We start from the raw sequence: 16,095 nt of genomic DNA on the forward strand, positions 1-16,095 counted from the left end.
CGGGGTCGTGGCATCCGCTTGCTTCTCCTTTGCCGCGGCCGTAGATTTGCGTTTCACAGATGGTGTGGCTAGCTGGGTTATAAATTATTCACGGCAGGGAACTTATCATGTTTATCTAGAATAATTGAGCAATTAAATCTGTTTAGGTATGTAAAAAGATTGTGCAATGGCTTGTCTACCTTCAGGCCTTAAATTCTACAAGAGCCTTTATTACATATTTAATCCAGAATAATAAAAAAACCCAAAAAACCACAAACCAATAAAACAGAAAACACATTCTGCTTTGACGCATTGATCCATTCAGATGTGTTCATTTGCAGAAGTTGTTCATTCCCGTGGCTTCACTCATAAATACGTATCGGCCCAGGATAAATGAGACCTACCGCTCCTTCGGTCTGGCGAAAACGTGAGGCCGTAACACCTGGTCTGTGACTGCCTCTGGAAGTACTTTGGGTTATTTACCTCAGCACCAGGATTGTCCTTATTTTATATTTTTTTTTAAAACTTCCATCCCGGATGCTTTCTCCTGGCTCACAGGATCCCGATCCTCTCCGCCCTGGCTGCCTCCGTGCCGCACTCAGATGTTGATGCTGCCAAGGTACTGCGAGGTTTGGGGCACAAAGGGACCGTCAAATGTTCAAGGCTGTTTAGTTTATTCCCTGAGCTACAGCCATTATCTCCTGTTGCTGTAACTGTCCGGGATTCCCGAAGGAGCCGGAAACTCGCAGGCAAGGCTGCAACAGGGCGCCCGGAGGAGCCCCGTGGCCTCATGCGTTTCTCTGCTTCGGGCAGGAGGTACCGGTGAACGGAAAGTTTTGAGCTCCCCCGCTCCCTCCCGGGCTGCCATTTTAGTTCTGCAGAAGCCGATAAGTGAGCGGGACCGGAGGCGGCCGTTACCGGATGTCCGTTTGCTTCCCCTCCGCCTCAGTGGCCGCGTGGCGTGGGCAACGGCCGTCCCAGCGGCGAGGCGCGGGGGGCTTAAACCCCAGAGGGTCTGCAGGGCCTCGCGCGGGTTGGTGCCTCCCGACCCCCTTCGGGGAGAGGAGAAGTGCCCGGTTAGTTCGGGGACTTGTTTAAGGGAACCTGGTTAAGAAGTGCCGAAGGGGATGGAAATGGCGCCGCAGCTCAGTTCTCCGGACAAACGCGGTTTCCCATCTGTTGTTTGCGTTGGAGGAGATGAGTTTGGGGGTTGGTTCCTCTCGCTCGCCAGCCAGCCAGTTATTATTTTCTGTCAGGCATTAGCAGGATGATTACCCACGGCTTCGCCGCCTTCCCCCTCTGGGCAGGAGCGCTACGGGCTAGATTTTGTTCGGGTTGAGGTCTTTGAAGATAAAGACAAGCATAAGGTGGCCTTTTCCAGAAGTGCCCCGGTGACCCATTCCCCCGTCAATTAAGTGCCGAAACACCCCTAATTGCACAGTCCCTCTGGAGCCCTGGATTCTCCTCGAACTGTGCGTTGGATTTGGACCAGGAAGCTCCAGCCCACGCTGCCTGCGTCTTTGCACCCGCCTCCTCTCCACCTGGACGCGCGCCTGGAGTTTCGGCGACGTCTTGACGTGCAGCGTGACCGCGGCCAGGCGACAGCTCCTGCACCCTGAGCCGCTCCTGGTCCTCCAGAGGCGCCTTGGGGAGGCTTCATCTCCCGACGTTGCCCGTTCCCCCGCCGCAGCTCAGCGTCTGGCTGGTACCCGCCGCTGCAGCCTCCCACGGGATGCTTCGCCAGCTTCTCGTTGCGCGCGCACACGCTGTTCTGAACGGGGGCTGCCGTCCTACCCTGGCCGCGCGAGCTTTGCGGCAAGCTGCCCCTGCGTTGCCGTAGGAGAGATAGGCAACAGTCCTGCTTGAAAAAACGCCCCCAAAACCTCGGGATAAGGCACATATTTGTCGTACTCTCCGCCAGCCGGCTGGAGGTGGTGTGGGAAGCCTTCTCCACACGGTACCTTTAGCTGTTTTCATGCATCGGCAGCTCTACCAGGATTTGCTGAGCTTTCCCCGCTCTCCTCCAGCCGTTCCCACCTCCTGCTGCCCGGCAGGGTCCCCGCTCCCCGCCGCGGCTCGCCGTTCCCTCCGCTCGCTAGCCGCGGGCCGCCTCCGGCACTGCCTCCTCTCTTGGATCGGGATGCGGCTTTAATTGCAGGGCACGTGGCTTGGGCAGATTTCAGCGTGACGGTGCAGAAGGCAAGACGTGCCCCCTCGGCGAGCTCCTCCAGCGCAGACGCGGGAGGCGTGGAGGGGAACGGGCGTTTTGCTGACCGGCTGGTGTCCCGAGGCGACGGTTCGTCGTCTGCCGGCAGAGCTGGTGAATCGGAGGCGCGTAAGGACGCTCGCGAGCAGGTCACGGGCAGCTCTAGGGAGAGGCCAGGCTGCTGCAGTGTGCCGCCGGGATAAGCCGGTAGCACCCGTTAATGAAACCCGTCTTCATCCGGTCAGTCATCTTGGCCTCGAGCCTCCCTGCTAGCCTGATTAACACAGCACCTTCGTTACCCAGTTCCAGCTTGGGTTATTTTTATACTTCTCTAGTTCTGGCTGTACTGGTGCCTGTAGAAGGCAGAGCTCTGACTGTGGCCTTGGGGTGCATCTGCTGGGGCTTGGCTCCGTGAGGGGTGGCTCTGGGGCAGGTGCCAGCTCAGGGCTCTCGGAGTCGAAGAGCTCCTGCCGAAGGCTTGCTGTCTTACTCTTCCCAAACATGTTTTTTGTTTTTTTTTTCCCCAGGATTTCTAGTTTTGTAGAATATTAAGTGTGCATGTTCTGGGCAACTCGGAGAAAACCCACGCTCCTTTTCTCCTCTGATTTCCCATGAACTCAGCTTCTCGTTTTTCAGCTAGTTGTCCGTCGTGTTGCCTCACACCAGAGGAGGAGGGATGGTTTGTATCTTCTGCTAAACAAAGCTCCCTTGCTCCGTCCTGTTCAAAGTGGCCAACCTTGGGTGGGATTAGCCATGCTTGACTCGTGATGACTTGGGAACTCTTCTTCCCAGCCTAAAATAATCATCTAAACCAAGTCAAACGAACTGTGCTCCCGAAGCGCCCAGTGGCCTCCTCTGAGGGTTGCATAGGTAGCCAGGTCAGATGGTTTCGGCTGCAGTGAGCTGTTGTAAATTGGTTCCTCACCAGCTCTACCCTTCAGTCTCAAGTCTCCAAAGTTTTAAATATGGTCATCTAATTCTCTCCTATTCTATTTGGTTTTATTATTTTTACGTAGCAGGACAGCATCCTGAATGACCTCCAAATGGTCCGGAACAGCCAACCCTCAGCAAAGACAGAATCATTCTTCCTCATAATCCCAAATTTTGACTTGAAGAGAACTCGGCCATTCAGTTGAGAATTCTTTTCCGCTTATAGCTCATTTTAAAGCTTCTCCTGTCTACTGCAAAGGCTGAACTCTATACTTGAGATACTTTGAGAGCTGTATTGGTTTACCTCGGGAGTACAAAACAACCTGCGCCTTACCAGCGCTCCCGTGCATCTCCTGGTAACAAATCCAGGGGACAGGCTGTTTCCACATAGTTTCCTAAAATAGGTGGTGTTAGAATAACTTTAAAAGCTTTATGTACTCAAGCTGTCTCTATCACTTCAGATGATTTTTAGCTGGCTGCTTTTCTGGGTGTTTTTCTAGAGGGACTGGTAAGCTGCAGCGCACGGGGATGCTTTTTGGTCCCCCATATGTGCAAAGCCCTGCTCTCCTGTACTGCACCCCTCTGCAGAGGGTCAGGTTCTGGCCCACCGTGCATGTGCCCATCTAAAATTCTTATCGGTGTTTAAATCTGCCCTGGGCACAGCCAGCATGTGCTGTCCGTATTCCTGCTACAGGTTTTTGTTTTGTTTTGTTTTTTAAGGAAAGGCTGATGAGAGAGCTTTCATTCCTAACGGGATTTGCAAATGGTCCGTGCTCACAGCTGCAGGACGGCGTTGAGAGGGGGAGGCACATCTGGCAGCGGTGGTCCCCCAAGTGCTGCAGGTTGCAGACCCGTCCGTGCCTTAGGGAATAGCAGGATTTGGAAAGGGGGCTAGAGGAACGGTCCGGGACGCCGCAGGGGTCTGCCGTGGGAAGGGTGAGGGTCGCGGGTGCGTTGGGCGCTGTGTACGGGGGCTGGGTACACAGGCGTTGGATGCAGACGTCCCAAATGACGGCAAAGATGGGATGGTTCAAACTTTCAAAGCTTTTGGGATCAGTACGGCTATAAAATACCCTATAGATGAAAGGCCTGCGAGCTTCACCTCCTCGAGTCTTCTGCTGAGCCCAACAGCATGTATATAATTTGCTTTAATGGTTAGAAACATCTGCTGTTAAAAGTGATGCTTAAGATATTTGGCTTCCATTTCCAGTCATTAGTTCTTTTTATGCCTTTTTCTGCCTAATTAAGAACCTTTTAGTACCTGATATTGTTTCCCCTGAATGTGCTGCTGTATCGTAATCAAGTCACTTCTTAATCTTCTCTTTGATAAACGAAAAAGATCAACCTCTTTAATTCTCTCATTTCAGACATTTTCTGCATCCCTAGAATCACTCTTACAGATCCGGCCTGTATCTCCCAGAGTTTTTACTAATCTTCTTAAAATGTTGGTGTGGAACTGTTGAGGGCTGTGGGAGTCCCTCGGTGCTGGAAGAGGAGGCTGAGCCACCTCCCCACTCCTACCTCCAGCTCCAGGCTTGCCGCACGGAGCAAGCGCAGGTTTGCCCGGCAGCAGAGGCTCATCTTCATGGATGCTTTACCAAAAGCTGCTGTGTGTGAGTGGTGCTAGCTATCGTGAGATACTTAAGCAGTGGTGAATCCTTGATGTCTCCCAGATCAGCCAGGTAACTAGTCTGAAATCCATTTAGCATGTTCACTATTCATATTTTATAGTGCTTTTTTTTGGTCAGCATTTCATGCGTTACTAGGTCAGAACACCTTTTGGACATCAAGGATATTGCTTCTCTGCATTACTGATATCAAATGTGCAGAGAATAAAATCGGGTTTGCTTGCCGTGACCTATTTTCCTAAAACCACGTTGACTGGCGTATATGCGTGCTCTTCAGTTCTCTGCTGCCTGAATCCAGTGCTGTCTTTCTGTCTTCGACAGATATCTGGCTAGCTGTCCCCTTCAGGCCATACTTCTGCTTTCTTGGATATTCAAGCAGAAGGCTCTTCCAGTCTTCTAAAATTTCCTCTTAAAAATTAACATCAGCACACAGCAGTTTTCTTAGATCTCTTGGATGCAAAATTATTCAGATCTGCCAAATTTAAATATCTCCTGGTGCTGGTGGATGTTGTTGAATGTTCTTCTCAGTTGCTAATAAGTTGGAAATGCTTCATCCTCGTAATGAGTGTTATCCTGCTTCCTCCCACATGTTCGACGACAGTAATTACGGCCCTTCTGCCGTATCAGTCTCATTAAGAGCTTTACCACCTCCACCCAGTGATGGACCTCTGTCCTTTCTAGGATGGCCTTTGTCCCCAGTGCCCTCGATCAGTCCTTCCTACTGCTCCCCAAGAGACTTCTTCCTGAAGTTCCTTTGCTTTCATATGGTTTAAGAACTTCACAGCTTCTCATTTCAGTTGGTTGATGTTGGTGTGCTGAGCTCCGATATTTGCTGATTTTGTAATGGTGTCCTCCATTTTGCACAGCAGCCACCTTCACTTTTGGCTGGCCTTGTTCGCTCGTCCTTGAGGAATCGGTTTGGTTTCAGTGCTATCATCTACATTTCCATTTTCTTTGTATTTTTCAGTATTTGCCCCAGTCTGATTTCCTGGGATGAGGGAGATTAGCATGCTCTGAGCAGGCAGTCTCAGGGTATTCAAGAGACCACAAGCTTTACCTCCCCATATTTTAGGGTATAATGGTGACTTCAGCATTCCCACAAGGTGAGCCTGGAACTAATGTTTTCGATAATTCAGGTTTTTCTCTTCTCGTGAATAGACATTTCATTTTGCTAGTTACCTAGACTGTTAGCAGTGATGAAGAAGTAGTAGGATAAATTATTCTTTTCCTATTCTTGCCTCTGTTTCTGTACTGTTTTCTGACCATCTTCCTCCTGCGTGACGAGTCTGCAGGCAAGAAGAGGAGCATCTAGAGGATGGTGATGCAAGCCCACCGAGTAGTCCACCTCTCCATGTATACCTGTGTCTCATTTGCCTGGTACTCCACCAAATCAAAACTTTCAGGGGTTGGATTAGTAAAGATTTACACCCAGGCTTTCCTGTCCTCCGTTCTCTTTCTTGGGGGAAGGATGTTTGGCAAAGACAGCTTGGCCCTTCCTCTTTGCTATCTTCCCTCTGGGATCCTTTAAGTCGTCTTTGATCTGTGTAATCCACACGTCATGTCATCAGGTGCATCAGTAGAGGCCAGTCAGGCAATCTGTGATAATCCCAACTAAATTTTACATTTCAAATGCTTGCTCTGGGAGCGCACTGTATTCCCTGCAGCTTCCTCCTGCTCCTCAGGACAGTCGTTCCTCGGCAAGTTGCTTACCAAGGCACCGAGGGCAACTCGGTGGTTTCTATCCCACCTGAAACGCCCCCAGCATTTTCTTGTCTTGGTCGCGTAAGCCAGATTTATTGTGGAAAGCGAGAAAGCTTCAATGATCACCTTGTTCCCCAGCCCCTGAGCTCAGGAGGATCCTGGTGGGCTTGACCGCGAGCCGTACGTGGCTTGCGTGGCCGCAAGACCCGGTGACGGTCCCTCCCGGCGCCTGGGGAGCAGTTCTCCTGCGCAAGCCTTGAGCAGGGGCAAAGCGGGCACGGTGCGTGGCGCGGGCACGGGGTGAACCAGCAAAGCCGGAGCTGTGAGCTGCGCGGTATTCACCAACAGCTCTTGCTTCCCGTTAAAGCTGGCCGACGGTCAAGAGCAATCAGTTGAATTCCCTCAGTATTTTGTCTGATTGTTTGGAAGTTTATACAGGAGAGTGGCAAAGTATTCTTCCTGTTCCAGAAAATAAGCTAAATCTTGTGCCAGGCTACAATAAATACAGACCGTACAAAACCAGGAGCGTGGAGCGTGTCCTTTGCCACGTACCTTGTGGTCGCAGTCCCTTAAAAATCCAGGTGCGAACAGCCCCGACGGCGGGTCTGGGAAGATCCCCTTTTCCCCCAGTTTCCACCTCACCGGCTGGTCTTAAAGCATGAGTAAGGAGATTATGTGGAGAGGGAAGATTGGCATTTCATGGATACTGGGAACTTTGTGGGGAGAGAGAGCCTGAATAGGAAGGATTGGTTCTCCTTTAATCGGAGATGGCGGGCAAAGCTCGTGGGATTTCAGGAGACGCTCTCCTGAAATAGAATAGTGGGAAGAAATTCCAGGGGATGTGAAAGCAAAAAATAACACGGGGAATTCTGTATGCCAGAAGAGAGATGGCAAGACCATAAGAAATTATAAAAGCTAAAGCAATGTTTTCAGGAACTAAATATAATGGGGCTCGTTTGGAACGGCCTGGAGAAACAGCGATGTAACGCAAAATTGCTGCGAAAAAATTGAGGCTGCTTTTCGCTCGGCTCCGACTGAAATCGTCGAGCAGAGGCTGGTGGGGACAGTGGGAGCTCGGCCAGCATGGCGAAGGCGGAGAAGAGCACGGAGCCAACGTGCAACCCCGGGGGGGGGGCAACCAAGGGAAAAACCCTGTGGCCACGTCGTGAATCGGTGGTTCAGTGCTTGTGCCTCCGACGGCAGAACCAAAAAGGCCACGCGGACCCGGAGGCGTGGGGCTGGGTGAAGCGATGGGGCGGTCAATGCCTCGGCCATGGGGAATTACACCGCGCTTTAGAGCTGGTCCCTAACACCGGGATGAGGAGACGGCTGCTGAGATGAAAGGCAGGGAACACCGCACCCCACGCGGCACGCGCTGGCCCGTGGGGTGCAACACCCCGTGCCGTGCTCTGGGACCACTTGCCCTGGGTGCTGCCCCAGTTTTTGGGAATGCTCTGGTCCTTTTTGCCACCTTAGTTGCTTGTCTCGGAGAAATCTTTTGCAGACAGACCTGCTTGTGCTGCTGACTGCGCTAGATATTAATATTTGCACGGCCGCCGAGCGTCCTGGAGGCTCCTCGTATGGGAAGGCTCAGAGCTTTCGCGCGGCCTCTTTAATTAACTTAATTCAGCCATTAGCGTGTCACAGGGAACGTCTCTCGAGGGGGGAAGTCTTCCGTTTATCACAGCTTAGCCAGGGAGAATTGTATTTTTCATTTGCATCCAAAAGTTCATCACGGCAAGAGGGAAAATTAACCGTTTACTCGCCGGTCGGTGCTCTGCCTGCCCAGCGTCATGCGAGGAGAACCCGCGCCCCCTCAGGGGCTGCGGTGCCAAATTTTTGGGTGGGATATCGCAGCCGCCGCGAAACCCCTGTTTTTTCAGGGGTGGATGGCTTGTTCCTGTAGCTCCATAGGGTTCATTCTGGGGGAGCTAAGGGCGTGCTGGGGCTGCCCGCGGGCGGCTGTAGCCTGCCTGCTGCTCACTGCCCGTGTCCTTTCCTTGTCTCGCAGGTCAAAGAATGGTTGTGCTTGAACTGCCAGATGCAGCGGGCGCTGGGGATGGACATGACCACCGCTCCGCGCTCCAAGAGCCAGCAGCAGCTGCACTCTCCTTCACCGTCCCCCTCCCACTCCCCAGCCAAGCACCCACCACCCCTGGGTGCGGATAAGTCCCCGCCGGCCGCCCGCGCCCTGCCGCCCGAGCCACCCAAACCTCACCCCGCCACGCCGCAGAGGGAACCGCGCAGCCAAGGCCAGCCAAAACCTCAGGAGACGGCCAGGTCCTCCCCGCAGCATCAGCAAGCCAAGCCTTCCTCCTCCGAGCAGAGGAAGATGACGGGAGACACGGGGGCGAAGCCTGCTGCCCCGGCCCCTGGGGCTGGAGCACAAGAGCAGCCCCAGGAGGGGCTCACAGGGAAGCTTTTTGGCTTTGGGGCGTCCCTCCTGACCCAGGCGAGCACGCTCATGTCCGTCCAGCCAGAGGCCCCCTCTCCGAGCCAGCCGTCTCCTGGCAAAGTGCCTCCAAAAATCGTCTTCAGCGACGCCAGCAAAGCAGCTGGTCCCAAAGCCCCGGGGGCACAGGGCCGGGCTGGCGCCGCACCGGCCGTGAAGCCAGGCAAGCCGGAGCAGGGCGCCAAGCCAAAGGAAGTGCCGAAAGCAAGGGTCTCATGCCCCCTCTGCAAGGCGGAGATCAACGTGGGCTCCAGCGAGCCCCCCAACTACAACACCTGCACGACCTGCCAGCAGCAGGTCTGCAACATGTGTGGCTTCAACCCTACACCTCACCTGGTGGAGGTAAGGGGGCCGGCGGGGGCGGGCACCTTCTGATCCGAGGGTCAGTGCTCTCTCCTCACTTAAGGTGGAGAAAAGATGGCGCATTTTCCTTCAAAGGGTTAAAAAAGCCTTTGAAAAGTTGCTGCCGCCAAGTCCCTCCTGGGGGAAGCCCCAGGGCTGGAGGCCACGGTCCTCCACCTCTTGACATAGACGTGGATTTCTTACGTGTGCACTGATTTCATGCTGGTTTCACGCAAGCAGAGCAAGGGGTGGCTGTTGTTTTGGGGCACCCCCAGCAGAGCCCACAGCTCCCCAGAGGTGTCCAAGGGTGAGAAAATAGAAACAGGCCATGCAGGTGCCAGAGTCAGCCTCCTTCTGGTGCTGTGCATGGATGCCTTCGCCAGGCTTGGGGTGACGCTGGGGAAGGATGTTCTGCGGCTCCTGCATCCTCAGGTGGTGAAGGTGCAAGGAGAATGGTGCAAGGAGAAAGGCGGTGGGGAAAGTGGCAGGACCTCAGCAAGAGGATTTCACACCAGCTGAGGGCACTCAATGGCCCGTTGGAGTTTGCTGCTCTCTCCAGATGGCAAGGGCCCTGCTCTGTTGTGCCTGGGTGCAGGGCAGGGCAATGGGCTGGGCACGGGATGGATGTGGAGACATCCACAATGCTGTTTGGATGTGAATCGGTTGGGCGTCTTGCAACCTGCTGAGGTGGAGCGCAAGGAGAGGAGAAGGCAGGCTGAGGTGGGCCAAGGTCCACCCAGTCTTGCCAGCTGTAGTCGAGGAAGTCTCTGAATTGTTGTGGCGCCCACCCAGATCATCTTCTCGAGTACCAAAAAGGCACCTTGGCCAACTCTAGCCACCAACGCCTGGAGGGGAGTGGTGCAACTGGGGCTCAGCTGGAGCATCCTCCTACTCCTTCTACCTTGGTAGCTAGGGAGGGAGATCTTCCAGACCCTTGGAGAAGGCTTCTGTTAAACTCTAGACCCTCACCCCCTCCTCTACAGGAGATTTGAGACCCTTAGGAGAGGAGGCCCAGGGCTTTCTTCTGGAAGTGCTGCATCTCGCAGCCAGTAAGACACAAAACCGGTATCATCAGCGCATGGAAAAGTTAATGGGAACTTTAAATGACCAGAAGTAGGATTGCTAATCTTGGCTCCGTTCCATGGCGGATAATTACATTTTATGTCCCTAGCTCCTCCCCGCAGTTTCAATTACACCCAGTAATTTCCTCCTCTTCCTGAAGCTGCTGCTGTTCACAGTCACATTCGTGTCATTCGTGTTCATGGTGGAGGAGAGCCGCTCTCCCAGCGCGGTGCACAGCGTGCGCGTTGGAGGTGTAAACCCATCAGATGGCCGCCTCGTCGTACATAATGCCGTTTTCCATGGAAACGCTCTGCTTGTTGCTCCTACCGCTGCCTCCTTCCTACCCTGAGGGCTTGGGTGAGAAAAGAAGGTGTCCAGGTGTTCAGTCCCTTGGGGAGCGCTGAAGCCCCGCGTTGGCATGCCCATGGGCAACGGTGTGTTTCCAGGCTTCAGAAAGCTCATGGGTTGGTGAAATGGCTTTAACGTGCTCCCCTCGGCACCCGCCTGTTAGTTAATCAATTAATTAGAGAATTAAATTGGTCTTGGGTTGTACCCACTAACATGGTGCTCTCTGCAGGTACCACAGAAAGGTGACCTCTCCCCAGCGCTTGTCTCCAGGGTCACTAGCTGACACCTGGGATTAAATTTCAGATTTTGAAGGCTGAACTCTTCAGCTTGACTCCTTCAGCTCTTGAGTAAACGCCTTCAGACACCCTTGGCAACTCACCCATGGACGTATGTCCGTCTTAGGGTTTCTTGCAGCCGCTCATCACTGCGATATCCACGTGCCTTCACATAGAGCGAAGAGCCACAGTGAGGTCCCACCTGGTCTTTGTGGTATTGTGGGTTTTGTTTCCATTTACACAGAATCATTATCCGGCTTGGAATGGATGGGTTGGTTTATTTTGGGATTTTTTTTTATTTAAGAGTTGAGGAAGAAATGCAACACTTGAGCTGTGAATGTCCTTCTGAGGAAAGGAAAACATTACAAGATCTCTTAACACGGTTGGGCTTTAGGTTTTGCTTGATCTTCTGAGAAAGTTGCTCTGTGGTCTGATCCTCTTTTTGCCTTCAGCTCATGTGAGCTTGTCCCAGGCTCCGAGGTTCACACAAATACCAGAACTTGCTCTTTGAACTAGCAAGGCTTGATCCGTTAATTGCTTTATGAATTAGGACCTTGACTGTAAACTGCCCGTGGAAGTTGTGTGAAAACTGGGGAGGGGATTTGAGCCCGGGTCTGGTATGTGTGGAGGAGCGTGAGTGGCAGGTGAGCAGGGCAGCACCCACTCTATGGGCCACTGGAGCCTGGGCAGAGTCTTCAGCCCCAGCTTCAAACAGCCTAAGCCACAGGGAGGGAGAGGGCACGGGCTGCGGCGGCCTGGTTTTTGGAGGAAGGATGGAGTTTTGCAGCGAAACAGCGCTAAAAGCGTGCATTTTCTGCAAATACAGTTATACCGTCACTGCAAGCAGCCGAGGCTTTGTCACAGTGCTGTCGGTGGGCTGGGCGTCATTGTGGTTCCACGTTTGCATCCTCGCACAGGACAAGCGTTTTCGCTAGCGAGGTCACCTCCGCTGCCAGGGAGGCACTAACGAACTCGCGCGGAAGGAGCCCGCTCTCCCCGTACCAGTGTGGGCTGCCGCAGCTCAGTGGGAAGCATCGCTCAGACTGGAACTGGTGCATGCTGGGGAGCTGGATGACCCCGGTAGTATGGTGGGAGCCGGAGGGCATGCTGACAGCGCCGCTTCCCTGGGGACCCTGGCTCCTCGGTGACATCACGCGTAATGCTGAGGGCGAAGAGCGTCCTAACACCCGCTATCTCCAGTGCTTTAGCATGTGCTGACTTCCAAATTCATCGCGGCCGTTGAGGAATAGTCCCCACAAGTGGCTGAGGCGGATCGTGGAGGGACCGTCTGGCCAGAGCAGATCTTTGAGAAAGGGAGAGGGGGATATGGAGGAGATGCACGCTTAGAGAGACCCCACGAGATGTACTAGCCTGCTGGTGGAGGTGAGACCATGGTAGGCTGCCGCACGCCGCTGGAAGCAGACCTCCTGCTGCACGTCTGTGTGTGTTCTGCCATGTGGATGGGCGACCGGCGGGACGTGACAGGTCCCAACGAGCTGGGTACACAGGCAACATCAGGACGGGCAACTGGTCAAACCTCTGGGCCATACTCAGCAGCAGGGAGGAGTGCAGGAGGTGTTGCTGTCTGATGATCGCCCTTATGAAATGAGGAGAAGAAAATCGAGAGGGAAATGCAGAAAGCAGGGAAGGCTTTTGCCCCTATCTGCACCCCCTAAAACTTCTGATTTCCCTGGAAAGATGTGTTGTTATTTACCCATGGTATTTTCATCCCCATCCCACTCCTGATCTACAGATGGAGTTGGAGGCTCCGGGTCCCTGTTGTCCCCTCCCACCCTCTGCAGCCACTTGGGGAGGTATCCAAGGAGCTGCCTCCTCCCCAGCACTTCATCCAGCCGAGTGCCCTCAAACCTAGCAAAAGAGAAGAAAATAAGAGAAGAAGAACTTTGGCAGCGCATCCCAGGAGAAGCGTGTGGGCTGTGGTGGCCCGTGGCTAGACTAGGCTAGATATCAGGAAAAATTTCTTGAAGGAGAGGGTGGTCAAGCATTGGAACAGGCTGCCCAGGGAAATGGTGGTGTCACCATCACTGGAAGTGTTCAAAAAACGTGTGGATGTGGCACCTGGGGACATAGTTTAGTGGGCTTGGGGGTGTTGGGTTGGTGGTTGGACTTGGTGATCTTAAAGGTCTTTTCCATAATGATTCTGGAAGCTCTGGACAACGAGCAGAGAGAGGAAGCCCGAAAGTGTACCTGACCTCCACTTCTTTTGCTTGCTCGCCCTGATGCACACTACCCAGCTTTAAATAAGTTGTTGATGTGAACTACCAGCGGTACAGGTGCCTGGGGTTCCCTCCCACCTCATCGCACCTCCTCCGGGAGCTGGCTCCCGGGAACAGCACCGTGAGCTGTTCCCACCAAGTCAGGGCTGGTGCTTTGGGACTCTCCCAGATTCCCTACAGCCTCAGCCTGGTGACGTGCAGGCAGGAAAGAGGTTTCTGTTGCGGGAAGAGTGAGTGCTGGGCTGTTTCGCTGGGCATTTAAGAAATCACACCTCTTTATGGCAGAGTCTGCTGAGGGAGCAAGAGATCTGGCAAGAGCCGGCTTGCAGCGCGTTTGTCCTGCGCATGCAGGATGCTCTCCTGTAACCCTGATTGACCCCAAATGACTCCAGGGGTTTTGTATTAAGGAACGAATGAACTATGCATGTTGTGTTACTAAATAAGGATGGCAGGATGCCCCTTTGCCTAATTAACCAGCCTGAAATGTTAGTGGTGACAAGTTTCGTTGAAGAATGCTGCTGGTCCCTGGGCACCAGGCTGTGACCTCCAGCGAGCGCCTGACCCTCAGGAAGGTCCTTTTACTCGTTTGTGGTACTTGCCACACCACATCCAGATCCTAAAATGGCGTTTATTTTCCTGCTTTCCCCACACGTTATAAAAAGCATCCTTTTTTTATAACACTTGCGTTGTCGTGGGCATGCTGCTGCACCTCCCTGTCTGGTCTCACTAGTCCATGCTGTTAGGTTCCTTATTATATGCGTATATAATGTATTATATGCATATCGCATATGCGTTATCCTGGGTGTGGTACCACAAGTCAAGAAGATGCAGGAGCAGCGTTTGCTTGAGTCCTTCCTGGGACACATTCCCCTTCTGCTGCTCCCCTTGTACCTGCAGCCAGGTACCAACGAGCCTGTGCAGATGGATTTCTTGCAATGCGCTCATGAATCCCCGTTATCAAATACTTTCCCGAAAGCCCTGGGCCTCTCGCTCCGTCGTGCTCCAAGACTTCCCACCGGGCGAAATCGGGTCCCGAGCAGAGCAGCTGCCCAGGGTCTGAGGCTGCGCCACTCAGGTTTGAGGTGCCGAGGATGGGGCCAAGCCTGCCCTCCTTGCAGAAGCAGCCGTGGCCGCTCCTTTCGAACGCCCACGAAAAACAGCATTCAGCAAGCCAGGAAAAAGCCTTCCGTGAGATCAGCCGTTGCGCAGAATGGGGTGTTGGTGCCGGCAGCAGGAGGATGGGTTAGGGAAGGGGGGCTGGAGAAAGGTTTGTGCCAAAATTATTTTGGTGTGGGCACATGGGTTTCATGGCAGAGGAGAAAAGCCAGCGGGGAGGAGCGTCGGGCTCCTGCCCTCGCTGCAGGTGGGAGCCGGCAGCCGCGAGCCCATGTTCGAGCCCCGGTGTGCCATGCTGCCCCGTGCCCTGCCCGAGGACCCCTGCTCTCGCTGGGCGTGTAAGTAGCTGGTAGCCCCCAGCCGAAGAGGATTAGCCGGGTGAAGAGAGTGCCTCCAGCGTGGCACGGTCCAGCGGCTGGGGCCTCACGTGGCTCCCGGGCAGCCCTGCCGCCTCCCTCCGGAGGGAAGAGCAGGATCGAGTGAAAACCTGCCTCCTGCCCTCGGGAACGCGGGCAGCACCCGTGTCAGGGAGCTGGCAGCTCACTGCCCCGACGGCCCCGTGTCCTTCCTCCATGTGAGGCTCCACGTACAAAGCCCTTCTGAAACAGCCGCCCGCCTGCCTGCGGTGATGGGGCAGGTGGGTCACAAGCAGGGCCAGGCGCGTAAAGCGCACTGGCATCGTTCTTCCGTGGGAATCTGGGTCCTGTCGTTCCTACTGGGCTCGGAGGGACGGAGGGTACGGTCGGACACGCTCCGCAGCCCCTGACGTAGCAGGGAGCGGCTGTTGTCAGTCACCTCTTTGAGGCTGTTTTCCCTGAAATCGGGCGTCCTGCGATGACAGCTTGGTGGCGTCCCCAGGGCTTGGCTGGATGCTGGGACACCCGCATCCCCGCGGCGGGACGGCAGGAGGAGCAGGGGCTTAGACCCCGGAGTCTCCTGCAGGAGGAAGAGGTGGCCAGAGATGTGGGCTGCAGAGTGCGGTAATTGCTGGGTTTCTTCTGAATTTTTGTGTAGAAATCCTGATTCTTTAAAAATAACCCAGCCCCAGGGGTATAAATATTCAGGTCAGTCACATAAACTTAAGTCAAGCCGCGAGCGCCGCGTGTGACAGCGCGAGACCGAGGCGGCTTCACCTTGGTGAGCTCTGGGGTCCCTTTACGGATCGGTAATTAACAGCTCGCTGTGACTCGGGCGTTTTCTGTGCTGCTGTAATTAAGCCGGCTCCCGCTGCTGGGCTGGGCGAGGCCGGGCTCCCCGCCGGTGCCCCTGGCAAGTACGGGGGGGCTGAGGTGGGGCTGGGGGTCGGTGGCGACGTGCAACCCGCGGACTAGCCCGAGCCGAGAGCGGAGGCCCACCAGATGGGTGATGTGCAGCGTCCGCGGGCGTCCCACCCATGCAACCCGCGTTCCTGGGGCTGTCGCGGCCCCGCTGCTGGTTTTGCTGCAGGGCATCAGGCGTTACCTCCCTCTCTGCTGCAGGCACTTGTCTTCTGCTGGTCCTGACTTTGGAGGTTCTAGGACCGCTCCAAAGCTGGGCTTTGCCTTGCTGAGCCTGCTTGCAGCTTCTGGCCGCTTAGAAAATTACCTTAAGAATCGCTGTTCCTTTCTTTAATCAGAAAAAAAACCCCACAACCCCAGATCTCCAGATTCCTTTCCTCCTTTAGATGCAATTATTTTATTAACGGACAAACATCAGCCCTGCTGATTAATGCTTCGCGGGGAGCCGCTGCCCGTGCCTGCAGATTGCTTTCAATGGCTCATAAAACCAGACTCTATGTTCAGAGGGGCGGCAGCGGCCGAGCGAGGTAAGGGATTTCTGC

The 16,095-nt window shown here is 54.4% G+C and overlaps 1 protein-coding gene across 1 annotated transcript in view; it reads left to right on the forward strand.

Moving 5' to 3' along the window:
* BSN (bassoon presynaptic cytomatrix protein) overlaps positions 1 to 16,095 on the forward strand; it is a gene marked incomplete at both ends in the record, with an annotated part of 87,609 nt that overhangs the window by 37,167 nt on the left and 34,347 nt on the right. The window contains one exon of the mRNA XM_082004711.1: positions 8,456 to 9,238. Coding sequence (XP_081860837.1) covers positions 8,456 to 9,238 — 783 coding nt within the window. The remainder of the gene's footprint in view (positions 1 to 8,455; positions 9,239 to 16,095) is intronic.

The sequence above is a fragment of the Phaethon aethereus genome (genome assembly GCF_964289735.1).
Source record: "Phaethon aethereus genome assembly, chromosome: 11".
In the NCBI taxonomy this organism is placed as follows: Eukaryota; Metazoa; Chordata; class Aves; order Phaethontiformes; family Phaethontidae; genus Phaethon; species Phaethon aethereus.